The sequence below is a fragment of the Hemiscyllium ocellatum genome, chromosome 1 (genome assembly GCF_020745735.1).
Source record: "Hemiscyllium ocellatum isolate sHemOce1 chromosome 1, sHemOce1.pat.X.cur, whole genome shotgun sequence".
NCBI classification, from domain to species: Eukaryota; Metazoa; Chordata; class Chondrichthyes; order Orectolobiformes; family Hemiscylliidae; genus Hemiscyllium; species Hemiscyllium ocellatum.
In genome coordinates, this window is record NC_083401.1 from 104,313,717 (window position 1) to 104,329,448 (window position 15,732).

Genomic DNA, 15,732 nt, shown 5'->3' on the forward strand with positions numbered 1-15,732 from the left:
CTTTCTATATTCTCATTCAAATCATTTATACAAATGACAAAACAAAAGAGGACCCAGAAACGATCCCTGTGGAACACTGCTGGTGACAGGCCTCCAGTCAGAAAAGCAATCCTCTAGCATTACTCTCTGTCTCCTGCTGCTAAGCCAATTATGTTTCCAACTGACCAGCTCACCCTGAATCCCATCTGACCTAACTTTACTAATTAGTCTACCATCTGGAACCTTGTCAAAAGCTTTATTAAAATCCAAATAAACAATGTCTGCTGCTCTGTCATCATCAATCGTTTTGGTAGCTTCCTCAAAAAACTCAATCAAGTTTATGAGACATGATTTTCCTTCACAAAACCATACTGACTATCCCTAATTATTTTTTTTCTATCTAAATGTCCATAAATCCTATCTTTTAAAATCACCTCCAACAATTTACCCACAATTGAAGTCAGACTCTCAGATCCACAGTTCTGCAGGTTCTCCTTAAAGCCTTTCTTATGCAGGGGAACAACATCCAGTCAATGTTACAACATCCAGTCATCAGGCTCCTCACCTATACTTATAGACGATGTAAATATTTCTGTAAGGGGTCTCACAATTTCCTCCCTTACTTCCCACAATGTCTGAGATACATTAGATCAGGTCCTGCAGATTTATCCATCTTTACATTCTCTAAGACCTCCTGAACTACTACTTCTGGAACTGATGTGTTTTTAAAACATCAAAGTTTATTTTTCTGCAATTGCTAGACTCCATTTCTTTCTCCACAGTAAAAACTGATGCGAAATATTAATTTTAATGTCTCTCCCATCCCCTGAGCTTCAACACAAAGGTGACCTCCTTGATCTTGAAGAGGACCAACCTCTGTCTAGTTACCCTCTTGCTCTTAATGTATTTGTAGAATTTCTTTGGATTATCCTTAACCTGATCTGCCAATGCTATCTCATATCCCCTCTTTGCATTCCTGATTTCTTTCTTAAGAATGCCCCTACACCCTTTATATGACTGATATTCAGTTCAACCAATTGTCCATATCTAAACTAAAATTCTTTTATTCATGACTAGAACCTCAATATCTTTATTCATCCATTGTTCCTTAATCTTAGCAGCCTTACTTTTCACTCTAACAGGAACATAATGTCTCTGAACTCATGTCATGACACTGTTGAATGCCTCCCACTTGACAGTTGTCCTTTTACCTGCAAACAATAAACTTCAATCAACTTTTGGAAGCACCAGTCTCATACCATTAAAATTTGCCCTACTCCAATTAGAAACTTTAATTTTTTTGGAAGGCTTATCCTTTTCCATAACTATTTTGAAACTAATAAAATTATGATCATTAGACCCAAAGTGTTCTTCCATTGTCATTTCAGTCGTCTGCCCTGCTCATTCTAGGTTCCTTCCTTCTCTAGTAGGAGCACCCACATATTGATGAAGAAAATTTTCTTGAAGACATTTGACAAATTCTTCACCATGGCGGAGAAAGTGAGGACTGCAGATGCTGGAGATCAGAGTCAAAAAGTGTGGTGCTGCAAAAAGCACAGCAGGTCAGTCAGCATCCGATGAGCAGGAGAGTCGACGTATCAATTCCTGATAAAGAGCTTATGCTCGAAATGTCGACTCTCCTGCTCCTCGGATGCTGTCTGACTGGTTGTGCTTTTCCAGCACAAATTCTTCACCATCCAAATCTTTAACACTATGGTAGCCCCAGTAAATGTTTGGAAAATTAAAATCCCCCATTATTACAACCTTATTATGCTTACATATATCTGAGATCTCCCCACATATTTGTTTCTCAATTTCTCACTTATTATTGGGGGATCTATAGTATAATCCCATCAAAATGATCTTTCCTTTCTTATTTATAATTTCTATTCATATATTTTTACTGGCTGATTTTCCAAAAATATCTTCTCTAGTAATACACACAGCAGTAATGTGTCCCTTAATCACAAATGCCACCACCATCCCCCCCCCCGCCCGCTCCTTTCTTCCCTCCCTTTCTATCCTTCCTATAGCATCTAAAATCTGGAACACTGAATTGCCAGTCTTGTCCATCTCTTAGTCAAGTTTCTGTAAGAGTTATGATGTCCCAATCCCATGTTCTTAAACATGCCCTGAGTTCATCAGCCTTACCCCTGGCATTGAAATAAGCACAATTTAGTTCTTTGAAGTTGCTACATACTCTGATGCCCTCTTGTCTTTCTTTTCAAGCTGATGTATTCTCTTCATATTCAGAACCTTCCCCATCAATCCATTTACACTGCTATTTAGAATTGCCTCCACTCACACACTATCAGTCTAAAGTCTCCCTTTATAGAATGAGCGAATCTCCCTGTTAAGATATTGGTCCCTTTCCAGTGCAGGGTACACCCAACCTTTTTGAACAGGGTTTTTCTATACCAAAAGGCATTCCAATTGCCCAAAGACCTGAATCCATTAACAATGCAGCAGCTCTTCAGTCATTGATTTATCTCCTTTATTCTTTTGTTCCTTCCCTTGTTAAATTTAGCATTGGGAGTAAACTAGAAGTTACTATTTTTAAGGTTCTATTTTTTAACCTTCTACCTCTTAAATTCACTCTGTACTGCTTTAATCTTTTTCCTAGAAGTGCCATTCCTAACAATGTGTAAAATAGTTTCTGGCTAACCTTGAGCAATATGCTGAAAACATTTAGAGATGTCCTTGATCCTAGCACCAGGAAAGCAACCAATCATCCTAAGTTTATGCTGACTGCCACAGAATCTCCTGTCTATGTCCCTGACAGGACAGTCCCCATAACAACTCTATTGAATTTTGTCAAACACTGCCTAACATAAGAATCATTTTAAGTGTCCAATAATTGACTGCCCCTTCCATTTTCCTCAGAGGTCTACCCCCTTCAACAGTTCCAAAAACTGAATATCGAGAATAGTCAACAGAGATTTTTGAACTATCTTCTTACCTTTGCTGACGGTGACTTATCTATATGACTGATCCTGCTGTGTTATCACTTTTCTAAATCTAGTAGCCATCTCACTCTGCACCTCATATTTGCCCTTAATAACATTAAGCATGAAAGAAAGAAATTTTCAATAATATCTGATGTATAAAATAAATTAACTTTAATTATCTACAGCAATAATGTTAAAATGGAAAACATAAAAAAACTTAAATAAAATAAACCACTTAGCTGATTAACTGAACGAAAAACAACCCCCCTTCAATACATTATTTGAAGAAAAAAATGTCTGCTCCAGAGTTGACCATGAGTATGAGCCCCCAAAATGAAAACGCATTCCTTATTTTAAAAAAACTGATCAGTTTTTCAAAACAAAGCAGCCTTAACAATGCAAAAAAAAATGTTAAAACATATATAATCTTTTTTAACTTCTGAATTTAAAATAAAAAATGTCAGCCAATCGTTATCGACCCCGAAAAGCTCATTTTAAAAAAAAGCCTGTTTGAAAAAAACTTGGAATTTTTTTGTTTTATTGTTTTTTAAATGTGAATGAAACAAAATGAATACAATTTTTATCATAAGGAAACATAACTGTTTAAAAAAATCTATAATAAATCTTGAACTAAGCCTGCAGTCCCAGGAGCAGATACAAGATCGATGCTGCTTTGTAATACCATTTTGTTCATTCATTCTAGCAAGAGTTCAGCTGCAAAAATTCTGCAATGATTTGTGAAGAATAAGGAAATGCAATGTGTTATTCTGAAGTTTTATTTACAGCAAAAATTGCTGTCACTTCTGTTTACCTCCATGATTCAGTTTGTAATCAGAAAAATATATTGGTGTGTGAAAAATTTTATGCACTATGCTGCCATGAACTGAATAAATCATGACTGTTGCTGAGGGCTTAAGTTGCAAGACATCAGAGGTGTATAATATTTATTCACCTTCACTTGCTGCATGTTTCAAAGAGAGAAATTGTATTTAGTGTCAAAATTGAGGAGTTGTTCTTCAAGTAAAAAAAACTCATTTCAGTTACTGATTTTTGTGTATGAGAAAGCCGCAATAAATTTGCTCGCCATTAGTTATAGAAACTCAAATCCCACACTGAACATAGAACATAGAAAAGTACAGCGCATAACAGGCCCTTTGGCTCTCGATGTTGCGCCGACCCAAGCCCACCTAACCTACACTAGCCCACTATCTTCCATATGCCGATCCAATGCCCGTTTAAATGCCCATAAAGAGGGAGAGTCCACCACTGCTACTGGCAGGGCATTCCATGAACTCACGACTCGCTGAGTAAAGAATCTACCCCTAACATCTGTCCTATACCTACCACCCCTTAATTTAAAGCTATGCCCCCTCGTAATAGCTGACTCCATACGTGGAAAAAGGTTCTCATCAACCCTATCTAAACCCCTAATCATCTTGTACACCTCTATCAAGTCACCCCTAAACCTTCTTTCCTCCAGTGAAAACAGCCCCAAGTGCCTCAGCCTTTCCTCATACGATCTTCCTACCATACCAGGCAACATTCTGGTAAACCTCCTCTGCACCCGTTCCAGTGCCTCCACATCCTTCCTATAGTATGGCGACCAAAACTGCACACAATACTCCAGATGCGGCTGCACCACAGTCTTATACAACTGCAACATTACCTCAGGACTCCGGAACTCAATTCCTCTACCAATAAAAGCCAGTGAAGGAAGGCCTCACTGAAAACCTCGTCAATGGAAAATTTCACTCTTATCTATAGCATGTTGTGCTATTTGTTTTAAAAATTGGAGGAAAATGATTTTCTTTGGAGTCTGCCTGACTATTTCAAAAGAGGTTTGTGGAAAACTTCATTTATTTAAGAACAGTTCCCTTCTCCCATCCTAGTTTTCAGTTTCCTCTTGCATCCACTCTTGCTGCCTCCCTCCTGCCCTGGTCAATGATTTATTCCTTTCCCTCACCAAGCCCATTCCTGGAACTGGCAGGTGCCTCCCCACCCCCACTCCTGAGCAGCAGGACCACACCACCCTTCCGAGCAGCAGGCACCCACTTTATTAGAATTGGCAGTAAGAATCCCTGACCAGACAGGGATTTGGGAGTTATCTACAGGCCCCCAAACAGTATTCTGGATGTCGGATGTAAGTTGAATCAGGAGCTGAAATTGGCCTTTTGCAAAGATGTTACTACAGTTGTTATGGGGGATTTCAACATGAAGGTAGACTGGGAGAATCAGGATGGTATTGGGTCTCAAGAAAGAGACTTTGTGGAGTGCCTCCGGGATGGATTCTTAGAACACCTGGTGCTGGAGCCGACCAGGGAGAAGGGAATTCTCGATCTGGTATTGTGCAACGAACCAGAATTGATCAGGGACCTCGAAGTGAAGGAGCCATTGGGAAGTAGTGACCATAATATAATAAGCTTCAATCTGCAATTTGAGAGGGAGAGGGTACAATTGGAAGTGACAATATTTCTGTTGAATAAAGGGAACTATGGCGCTATGAGGGAGGAGCTGGCCAAAGTTCAATGGTGCAATACCTTAGCAGGGATGACAGTGGAGGAACAATGGCAGATATTTCTGTGTATAATGCAGAAAATGCAGGATCAGTTCATTCCTAAAAGGAAGAAAGGTCCTAGGAGGAGGCATGGGTGGTCGTGGCTGACGAGGGAAGTTAAGAAAAATATAAAGTTAAAAGAGAAAAAGTATAACATAGCAAAGATAAGTGGGAAAACGGAGGACTGGGAAGCTTTTAAAGAACAACAGAGGATTACTAAGAAGGAAATACGCAAAGAAAAAATGAGGTACGAAGGTAAACAGGCCAAAAATACAAAGGAGGATAGTAAAAGCTTTTTTAGGTATGTGAAAGGCAAAAAAATGAATAAGATTAAAATTGGTCCCTTGAAGACAGAAACAGGGGACTATATTACGGGGAACAAAGAAATGGCAGAAGAATTGAATTGGTACTTCAGATCTGTGATCACTGGGGAAGACACAAGCAATCTCCCTGAGGTAACAGTGGCTGAAGGACCTGAATTTAAGGGAATTTATATTTGCCAGGAATTGGTATTGGAGAGACTGTTAGGTCTGAAGGTTGATAAGTCCCTGGGGCCTGATGGTCTACGTCCCAGGGTACTGAAGGAGGTGGCTCGAGAAATCGTGGATGCGTTGGTGATTATTTTCCAGAGTTCGATAGATTCGGGATCAGTTCCTGCGGATTGGAGGATGGCTTATGTAGTACCACTTTTTAAGAAAGGTGGGAGAGGAAATTATAGACCTGTTAGTCTGACCTCAGTGGTGGAAAAGATGCTGGAGTCAATTATAAAGGATGAAATTACTATATATCTGGATAGTAGTAACAGGATAGGTCAGAGTCAGCATGGATTTATGAAGGGGAAATCATGCTTGACTAATCTTCTGGAATTTTTTGAGGATGTAACTCTGAAGATGGACGAGGGAGATCCAGTGGATGTAGTGTACCTGGACTCTCAGAAAGCTTTTGATAAAGTCCCACATAGGAGGTTAGTGAGCAAAATTGGGCCGCATGGTATTGGGGGCAAAGTGCTAACTTGGATTGAAAGTTGGTTGGCTGATAGGAAACAAAGAGTAATGATGAATGGCAGGCAGTGACCAGTGGAGTACCGCAGGGATCAGTGCTGGGACCACAGCTTTTTCCATTATATATGTTAATGATATAGAAGATGGTATTAGTAATAACATTAGCAAATTTGCTGATGATACTAAGCTGGGTGGCAGGGTGATATGTGAGGAGGATTTTAGAAGATTACAGGGTGACCTGGACAAGTTAGGAGAGTGGTCAGATGCATGGCAGATGCAGTTTAATGTGAATAAATGTATGGTTAACCACTTTGGTGGCAAGAACAGGAAGGCAGATTACTACCTAAATGGAATCAATTTAGGTAAAGGGGCAGTACAGAGAAATCTGGGTGTTCTTGTACATCAGTTAATGAATGTAAGCATGCAGGTACAGCAGGTAGTGAAAAAGGCTAATAGCATGCTGGCCTTCATAACAAGAGGGATTGAGTATAGAAGCAAAGAGGATCTTCTGCAGCTGTACAGGGCCCTGGTGAGACCACACCTGGAGTACTGCGCACAGTTCTGGTCTCCAAATTTGAGGAAAGACATTCTGGCTATTGAGGGAGTGCAGCGTAGGTTCACGAGGTCAATTCCTGGAATGGCGGGACTACCTAATGCTGAAAGACTGGAGCGACTGAGCTTGTATACCCTTGAGTTTAGAAGACTGAGAGGGGATCTGATTGAGACATATAAGATTATTAAAGGATTGGACACTCTGGAGGCAGGAACCATGTTTCCACTGATGGGTGAGTGACAAACCAGAGGATACTTCTTAAAAATACGGGGTAGACCATTTAGGACAGAGATGAGGAGAAACTTCTTAACCCAGAGAGTGGTGGCTGTGTGGAATGCTCTGCCCCAGAGGGCAGTGGAGGCCCAGTCTCTGGATTCATTTAAGAAAGAGTTGGATAGAGCTTTCAAGGATACTGGAATCAAGGGTTATGGAGGTAAGGCAGGAACAGGATACTGATTAAGGATGATCAGCCATGATCATATTGAATGGTGGTGCAGGCTCGAAGGGCAGAATGGCCTACTCCTGCACCTATTGTCTATCGTCAATCTTGACCATGTCCTCCCACTGCTCACTCACTTTATTTCCTTTGTTATTCACTTACCCTATTCACTGCTCAACCGGTTATGGGTTGTTTCTCTCCCACATTTGCTGTCTATAGGCTCAAGACTGAACCTCTCCGCAGCAAAGGCAAGAGAGAACCCACATGTGATGTGAGGAGCAGCATCTCACTGTTTCAACCGACAGGGCAGTTGCTCCAGTTGGTTGAGCTGTAAACATGTTTTCCTGGCTTTTTGGGGAAATTAGGGATGAATGTGTGTTGAGCACTGCTGTATAAACTTGTCCAAAGCTATTCTTACAGACAAGATGGCATATACAGATGAGGTACAATGGGTGACTTTTGTTTCAATGGCATTGTGATGTAGAATTGGCAATGTGTGTTTGGTAGAAACCATATTCATGATTTTATGACCTCAATTGTCTAGGTATAGAATGTATACCATACGTGGTACATATGTGCTCCGCTGCTGTGACTATGTGTAAAATATCTTTTTGCATAAAGAAATAATGGTATTTTTTAGGCTTTGCTTTTAAGACAGTCACAGTCCTTATTGATCAGGAGGCTTTACATCAAATTCGCTGAGCATTGGTTTGAAATGAAAGATGTTAATAATGTTAGTAAGGATGGAAGAATTTCCCTGCATAGCATTTAGGATTGCATGCCATTTTGCTAGAATGTCTATTTCCTTAATTGCTATGACTGAAATTTGATTTGCCTCCTGTGATTTAATTTGTACATGCAGCATAATTGAACACACAAGTGCATAAACAACTTATTTGCATAACATATCAGTCTTCAGATTTATTCCCACCCACTGCTAATTTTATCTCCCTTCAGTCTCCAGATCCAACTGATCCTAATCCAAATACCCACTGATTTGACAGACAGAATAAAAGAATATTTTGTAGGTTAAAAGAACAGAGTTAAGTAACTAAAAAATAAACATCTGTCCTTATTTCAACATAATCTGCAGTGCTATGTTCTTCTGGGCATTTAGAAATGTTTTTCTGGAGTTGAACAATGCAGTTTAGTTACATGTTTTTCAAAACTTATTTTTTCAAAATTACAAAAGAGACAGCTGTTTTAAGTGGAATGGAGTACATAATGTAAGCAAAATACTTTCTTTAAATATTTTCTCCCTTCAAAATGGGATAAGGGTATTTAATTTTGGTAGCTTGAATTAGGTTGAGGTTTTTTTCTGAATGTGACTGAATTCTGGGCCAGGAAGAGGCTGAATAAATAGATAATTCCAAAAGAGAGTTAAAAATCTCACCCCCCACACACACACACACACGTTTGTGGAGTGAATTTGTACTTGCAGAATTACATTTTCTTTTGCTCAAAAACTGCATGAATCCATGTAAGATTCTGTAAGTCCCTTTTTTAGATGAGAATCAGTCTGAACATTGGGGCACACACACACAGGGCACTTCAATCCTTCAGTGCATTATCTGGGCCAACATGGTACCTATTGTTAAAGTTCACGTGAAAATGTAACTTTAAGAAAGTTCTGGAATTTTTACGTATGAAAGAACTGAAACCAACATGCCCATTCTAAAAGACGAGAGACTTAATAAACAATCCAGGTCTTTTTCAATATATAATTTCAGTTACATCATACTGTAAACTTTTGCTATAAATTCTGTGTCCTATGATCTACTCCACAACCACCTGATGAAGGAGCAGCGCTCCAAAAGCTAGAGCTTCCAATTAAACCTGTTGGACTATAACCTGGTGTTGTGTGATTTTTAACTTTGTACACCACAGTCCAACCCCGGCATCTCCAACTCATTACAAAAGAAGGGGAACCTGGGGACTGTGCATTTTACAAGCAGCAAAGTGTCAAAGTAAGTGCTGTTACTTTGTGTTTTACCTACTTAACAGTGTCGTGTGAAGCAACTGAAAGGGCTGTACCTTCCAGATCACATGAGACATGTGTCCTCTCAAAGAACAGTAAAATGACAAATGCAACTAAGTCTTTCAAGAATGTCAAGATCAAAGACTTTCAGTGAAATTTCAATTTCAAAAACAGGCTCAGCGGTCTTCTTAAAATTTGAGGGTTTATTGGGTAGGAACCAATTCTTCTTTTGAAAAAACCTTTCAATTTCACAAGCTGATGTTATGTAAGTAATAGGGAAAAGCTTTTTTTCATCTTTTGAAAATTAATATTTGAAAATTGGAATGCTTTCTGTGGATTGCCAGTCAAGTTTCCAATTCACTTCTAATGATCAAGCAATTACCTGAGCAAAACGTTTTCAAATCAGCTCTACTAATTATATATCCAATAACAGGTTTACTTTGTAATCTAACAGGATCTTCTTTCTTTGGAAGTGAGCTGTAAACCATCAATGAAATATTCTGTGATTCTATCTATCATAATTATTAACAGTGTTATGAGCATTAACATTTGTCAGCTGCAAATTATTTGTAGTTTGTATTATCTGCCAAAGTCGATAAAGAACAGAGCTACTCATCAAGTGAATGTATGTTACCAATGTTGGATGACTAATTTCAAATCCGATAAAATAAAGTCTTATATTTAAGAAATGCCTTTCATGACCTTGAAGTGCTTTTGAAACACAGCCATTGTTGTCCTGCACTCTTAGTATCTTCTACATTCATCTGAAAGGCAGGTACAACATCGGTTTAACTTCTCTTCCAAAATACAGTACCTCTGACAATGGCGCTCCGTTAGTATTGCACTGGAATGTCAGCAATTTTGGATTCAGTTTCTCAAGTGACTCTTGAACTGGGCATCTGTGACTCCTAGGTGAGAGTATTAGCAACTAAAGTGCAGCTATTGCATAATTAGCAAGGCATTCATTGTGGTATTTCGTTGTCGAACCATTATTATCTTGAAACACTGCTATCTATCCAAATGCACTTTTTCAAAGAATTAAAATATCCCCTTTTAGTGGGGAATCTTCCTTTGAGAGCTAATATATGTTTCCTGACGTTATGATAGTTGACTACCCTTCAAAAAGGATTTCATTTCCAATAAATAAAAGCATTTTGGGAAGAGATTTCAGTGTTAACAATAAAAAACAACAAAGAGTAGAGATAAGCTTTTTCCCAGGGTGAAGGATTCAGTAATGAGAGGTCACGCTTTCAAGGTGTTAGGTGAAAAGTTTAATGGGGATACAAGTGGCAAATACTTTACGCAGAGGGTGGTGAGTGACCGAAACATGTTGCCAGCAGAGGTAGTAGAGGCAGGCATAGTAGATTCATTTAAGACATGTCTGGACAGATGCCTGAGTAGGTGGGAAGCAGATGGATACAGATGTTTAGGAAATGGGCGACAGTTTTAGACAGTACATTTGGATGGCTCAGGCTTGGTGGGCCGAAGGGCCTGTTTCTGGGCTGTAAATTTTCTTTGTTCTTTGAGATTTCAGTGTTCCTAAATTGCATTATGTATAAGTTGAACTAGAGAACACAGGAAACATTTGAGGCATTTCAGAGAAAGGGGAAAAAAGAATTATGAATAGGTAAAAGATTGATAGCAATAGAGCTGGAACTGAGGTGATCAAAAGATACTAAGGGGTCTGGTGAGGGAGTGTCCAAGAGTAGCTGAAGGACGGGGAAAGGAGCAGACACTTAGAAGAACAGACTGGGGAGAAGGTACAAGATTTGTGAAGATTACAGAGAAAGATTGCAACAAAATCTTGAAGGGATTTGAGCATTTTAAATCCAATGCTTTGGAACCCCCAAGGATCTGTTGTATGTGGACATAGTAATGAATGTTGGGCAAGTAGCATAGAATTTTCATGATCACTGTGAAGAGCATGATTTAATCTGAGCCCAGACATACATAACGAAGAGTGCTGCAGCACTGGAGACAGTTGAAAGAGCAGAAGTCTGCAGTTTAGACAATAAGATATTGTTTGAAACTTAGCTTACAATGTCATGGTTTGCTTGCTCATGTTAATCTCGAAAATAATGGCTCGAAGGGAGAGTCCAGTCAGCAACACTAATGCCATTTATAATGGGAATCAAAAACAATTAAAGGACATTATGACTCCTCAAGCAGACTAACAGAATGGAGCTGGCTGTGGGGTTAGCTGGTTATGTCATTTTATAGGATGAGGATTTATTTTCAAATTATTGTTGTCTTGTCTTTTTATATGTTTGGAATCAACTGAAAATTAACATCCGAAAAATGATGATTTGTATTCTTAGAATCCAGATAGAAACCTGTTTGACACTAATTAGTCTCTTTACTTGGATTTGTTCTAATAATTCAAAATGGCTTGAATCAATGTTTTAATTTGTTTACTTTTTTCAACCTTATTTCCCAACAGACATATGGAGTGACCAGTCATTTCAGACTGACCCTGATCTCCCACCAGGATGGAAGAAGATCAATGATGTGGCTGGCATCTATTATTGGCATATACCAACAGGCACCACCCAATGGGAGCGGCCAGTATCTGCATCAGCCGAGGCTTCAGACATACAGAAAGAATCATTGAGTTCCATTACTCCTTCTCCAACTCCAGAAAATGAGGTAACGCCTTTTGGGTGCTTCCACTTTTGATTTTTATGATTTTTTTTGTTAGCATATCTAAAATCAACCGTGTGTGCCGTCGAAGGGTAAGGCAATTAATTTTGTTCAAATTATCTTTCTCTCCTTTTCCTACCATTTCTGATCTTCACACATGCGGACTCTAGTTGAAAGGGTGACTTGTTTTCTGAACTTTGCCTTTGCAATAATTGGCCTACAGGTGCTGCAGATGACCGGTGTTTGTCTACTTCCCCACTGAGGTGCTATCTGTTTGATTTTTTTTTAAAAACAAAAATGTAAATTTATATTTGATCAATAAATATAGCTCAATTGTAGTTCAAATACATAGCCACCAAATTTATAGGTCATGAACAATTCAATTTTAGGATTTTCTGGTTAACCTAAATGAACATGTTTTATTCTGTTGATTGGATGTTTTCTCTGAGAGTTGTTACCATTAATGCAGATTAATAACACGTAAATATATCTTCTGCCACTTGCTTAGGCTTTGTACAGGCATAATATGTTCAAAAGACCACTTGAACTTTATTCACAACTGTTACATATTGTGCACCTCATGCATATATCAGTCCATATATTGATCTTGTACATGAGTAAATCATTTTAAACACATTTAACAATATTACTCCTTTATCCTTATCTGTCATATCTGATAAAGCCTTGAATATTCAACATGGATTTTATCTCAGCTTCTAGTACTAGATGAATTCTAAAATCTTGTATGCAAAGTGATTTCTTCTGCACACTATTTCAAATTGCACTCATTTATTTGAGTATTTGTAATCGCTTATTGACTAACATTTTTTGAATAAGTTTGTGCCCTTGAGATGGGACAACATAGGGCTAGATTTTATGGGCGACCTGTATTGGCCAAACAGGCGTTTGGATTAATAAAACAGGGCACTGGGACATGTGGCAGCTCGCACAGCCCTATCCTTAACAGTAGTAGGGGAAACATTGGTTGAGTCCATCCAGCCATGGAGTTGATTCAGGCCCCTAAATGACCAATGAATGGCTACTTAAAGGCCTCATCCTGCTGCAGCCCTAAGTTAAGAGCTTGGGAGAGGGGCCTGCACCATATCTGGTTTGAACCTGCAGCCTATTGATCAGTGAAACGAGAAGTGCATTGTTCAAAGAGCAAATAAAGGTCTGGATACCAACCACCTGTTGAGGTAGGTAGCTGCCACTAGTTCTTCTTCCTGTCCTCATCTAGGGGATTTCTAGTAATCTACTGTGAAGGACGAACGAATGTAAGACATTAACAATGGGGGACTTGAATGTGCATGGATTGTGAAAATCAGGTTGGTAATGCAAGTCTAGGAAAGAAATTTGTGGAATGTGTGCAAGGTTTCCTTTTGGAGCAGCTTGTGGTAGAGCCCATGAGGAAGCAGGCAATTCTGGATTTGGCAATGTGTAATGAGGCAGACTTGATTAAAGTACTTAAGCTGAAGGAACCCCAAGGAGGCAGTGACGATAATATGGTAGACTTCACTCTGCAGTTTGAAAGGGAGAAGCTGGAATCAGATGTAACAGTGCTACAGCTGAGTAAACTGCAAAGACATGAGGGAGGAGCTGGCCAGAGTTGATTGGAAAGGGAGCCTGGCAGGGAAGGTGATGGAGGAGCAATGACAGGAGTTTCTGGAGTGATTCGGAAGGCACACCAGAAAGCCATCCCATGAAAGAAGAAACATATTGAGGGGAGGACAAGGCAACTATGACTGACAGGGAAGGCAGGGAGAGCATAAAAGCGAAAGGAAAAACATCCGATGTAGTGAAGATTAATGGGAAGCCTGGGGATTGGGAAGCCTGGGGATTGGGAAGCCTTTGTAAACCAGTAGATGACAATTAATAAAGCAATAAGGGGGGAGAAGGTGATATGAGAGTAAGTTAGCTAGCAGTATAAAAGAAGATCTTTCCTCACCCTCCTTGATTTAATCTCAAGTCAGTGATATCTTCCTCATTGATCCCACAGATATTTACCAAAAAGACCAGAGCTGCATGGATGGGTGGTTTTCAGGACTGGATTTCAGTCACATGGGGTACTCGATCTTGTCAGAATTTCTTGCTGCAGTAATGGTCATAGAAACATCACTGAAATGTTTGTTATGCTGCAAACATTTCAGGATAAAGGCACCAAAGGGAAAGCAGTTCTTTGCAAATGCGACTGGAATTCATAATATATGTTCTGATGTTGCTCCTACATTAGGCTTGGCTTCATTTGAGTGCCTAGAATATTTTGCTTTGGCTAAAAAATTGCACTGCTACCGGGTTTCAAGGTGGTTTGAAGCTTTTAGATGTTGGCCTAGCCAACATCACCCACACCCAATGAACAAATTAAAACAAAACATTAAATTAATGTTTGAACACCCATCGCAGATCATCTTATCTAATAGGATATACTGCCCCATTGACTCTTGGGCACATTGCTACAGAAAACTAACCTGCAGACACTCAAGAATTCACCACCTTTGCATCACATACTTGTCTGCTATCCGAATCTATATGGAAGCTAAAATCCATCACTGAAGCACTCTTGTGTTTGCTTGCTTGCCTAATTTTGTATTTATATGGTTTGACACTTCATAGCTGCTTTTCAGGGCTTATGCACAACTTTTGCTAGAATCTTGTATCCCTACTACTTGTCCAGATTCCATGTTCCAGCTAATTCCAGTGATGTTTAATGCTGGACTGCTCAGCACAATTATAGCAAGAAGTAGGTAGTACAGTATTTGTGTACTGCCTTCTTGTTTTCAATGGGTACAATCATACATTGTATGTGCCTGTTATTAGGCCTTACCTTGTGCCTGTTATTAAGCCTTAATTAATTAACCCAGTAAATGACCTTGCATTGACTTGCTGGCAAGTATTTCTCCTTCAACCAACATAATAAAAACCTGGATGTAGGTTTGCCAGCTGAGCTGGGAGGTTCGCTTTCAGATGTTTTGTCATGATACTAGGTAACATCATCAGTGTGCATCCGGATAGAGCACTCATGGTATAGCCCACTTTCTATTTATGTGTTTGGTTTCCTTGGGTTGGTGATGTCATTTCCTGTTCTTTTTCTCAGGGGTGGCAAATGGGATCCAAGTCAATATATTTGTTGATAGAATTCCAGTTGGAATGCCTTGCTTCTAGAAATTGTTGCACGTGTCTCTGTTTGGCTTGGCCTAGGATGGATGTGTTGTCCCAGTCAAAGTGGTGCCCTTCCTCATCTGCATGTAGGGATACTAGTGAGAGAGGGTCATGTCTTTTTGTGACTAGCTGATGTTCATGTATCCTGGTGGCTAGTTTTCTACCTGTTTGTCCGATGTAGTGTTTGTTATAGTTCTTGCAAGGTGTTTTGTATATGACATTAGTTTTGCTTGATGTCTGTATAGGATCTTTCAAGTTCATTAGCTGCTGTTTTAGTGTGTTGGTGGGTTTGTGGGTTACCATGATGCCAAGCAGCAGCTAATGAACTTGAAAAAGTCTCTACAGACAACAAACAAAATTAATGTGATTTACAAAATACCCTGCAAGGACTGTAACGAACACTACATTGGACAAACAGGCAGAAAACTAGTCACCATGATACATGAACATCAACTAGTCACAAAATGACATGGCCCTTTCTCAC

At 39.4% G+C, this 15,732-nt stretch overlaps 1 protein-coding gene across 2 annotated transcripts in view; it reads left to right on the forward strand.

The window, feature by feature from the left end:
- The window catches only part of apbb2b (amyloid beta (A4) precursor protein-binding, family B, member 2b), a 263,038-nt gene that overhangs the window by 145,159 nt on the left and 102,147 nt on the right, over positions 1-15,732 (forward strand). For both annotated transcript variants that reach the window (XM_060824596.1, XM_060824606.1), the window contains exon 5: positions 11,893-12,098. In XM_060824596.1, the coding sequence (XP_060680579.1) occupies positions 11,893-12,098 (206 nt within the window). The remainder of the gene's footprint in view (positions 1-11,892; positions 12,099-15,732) is intronic.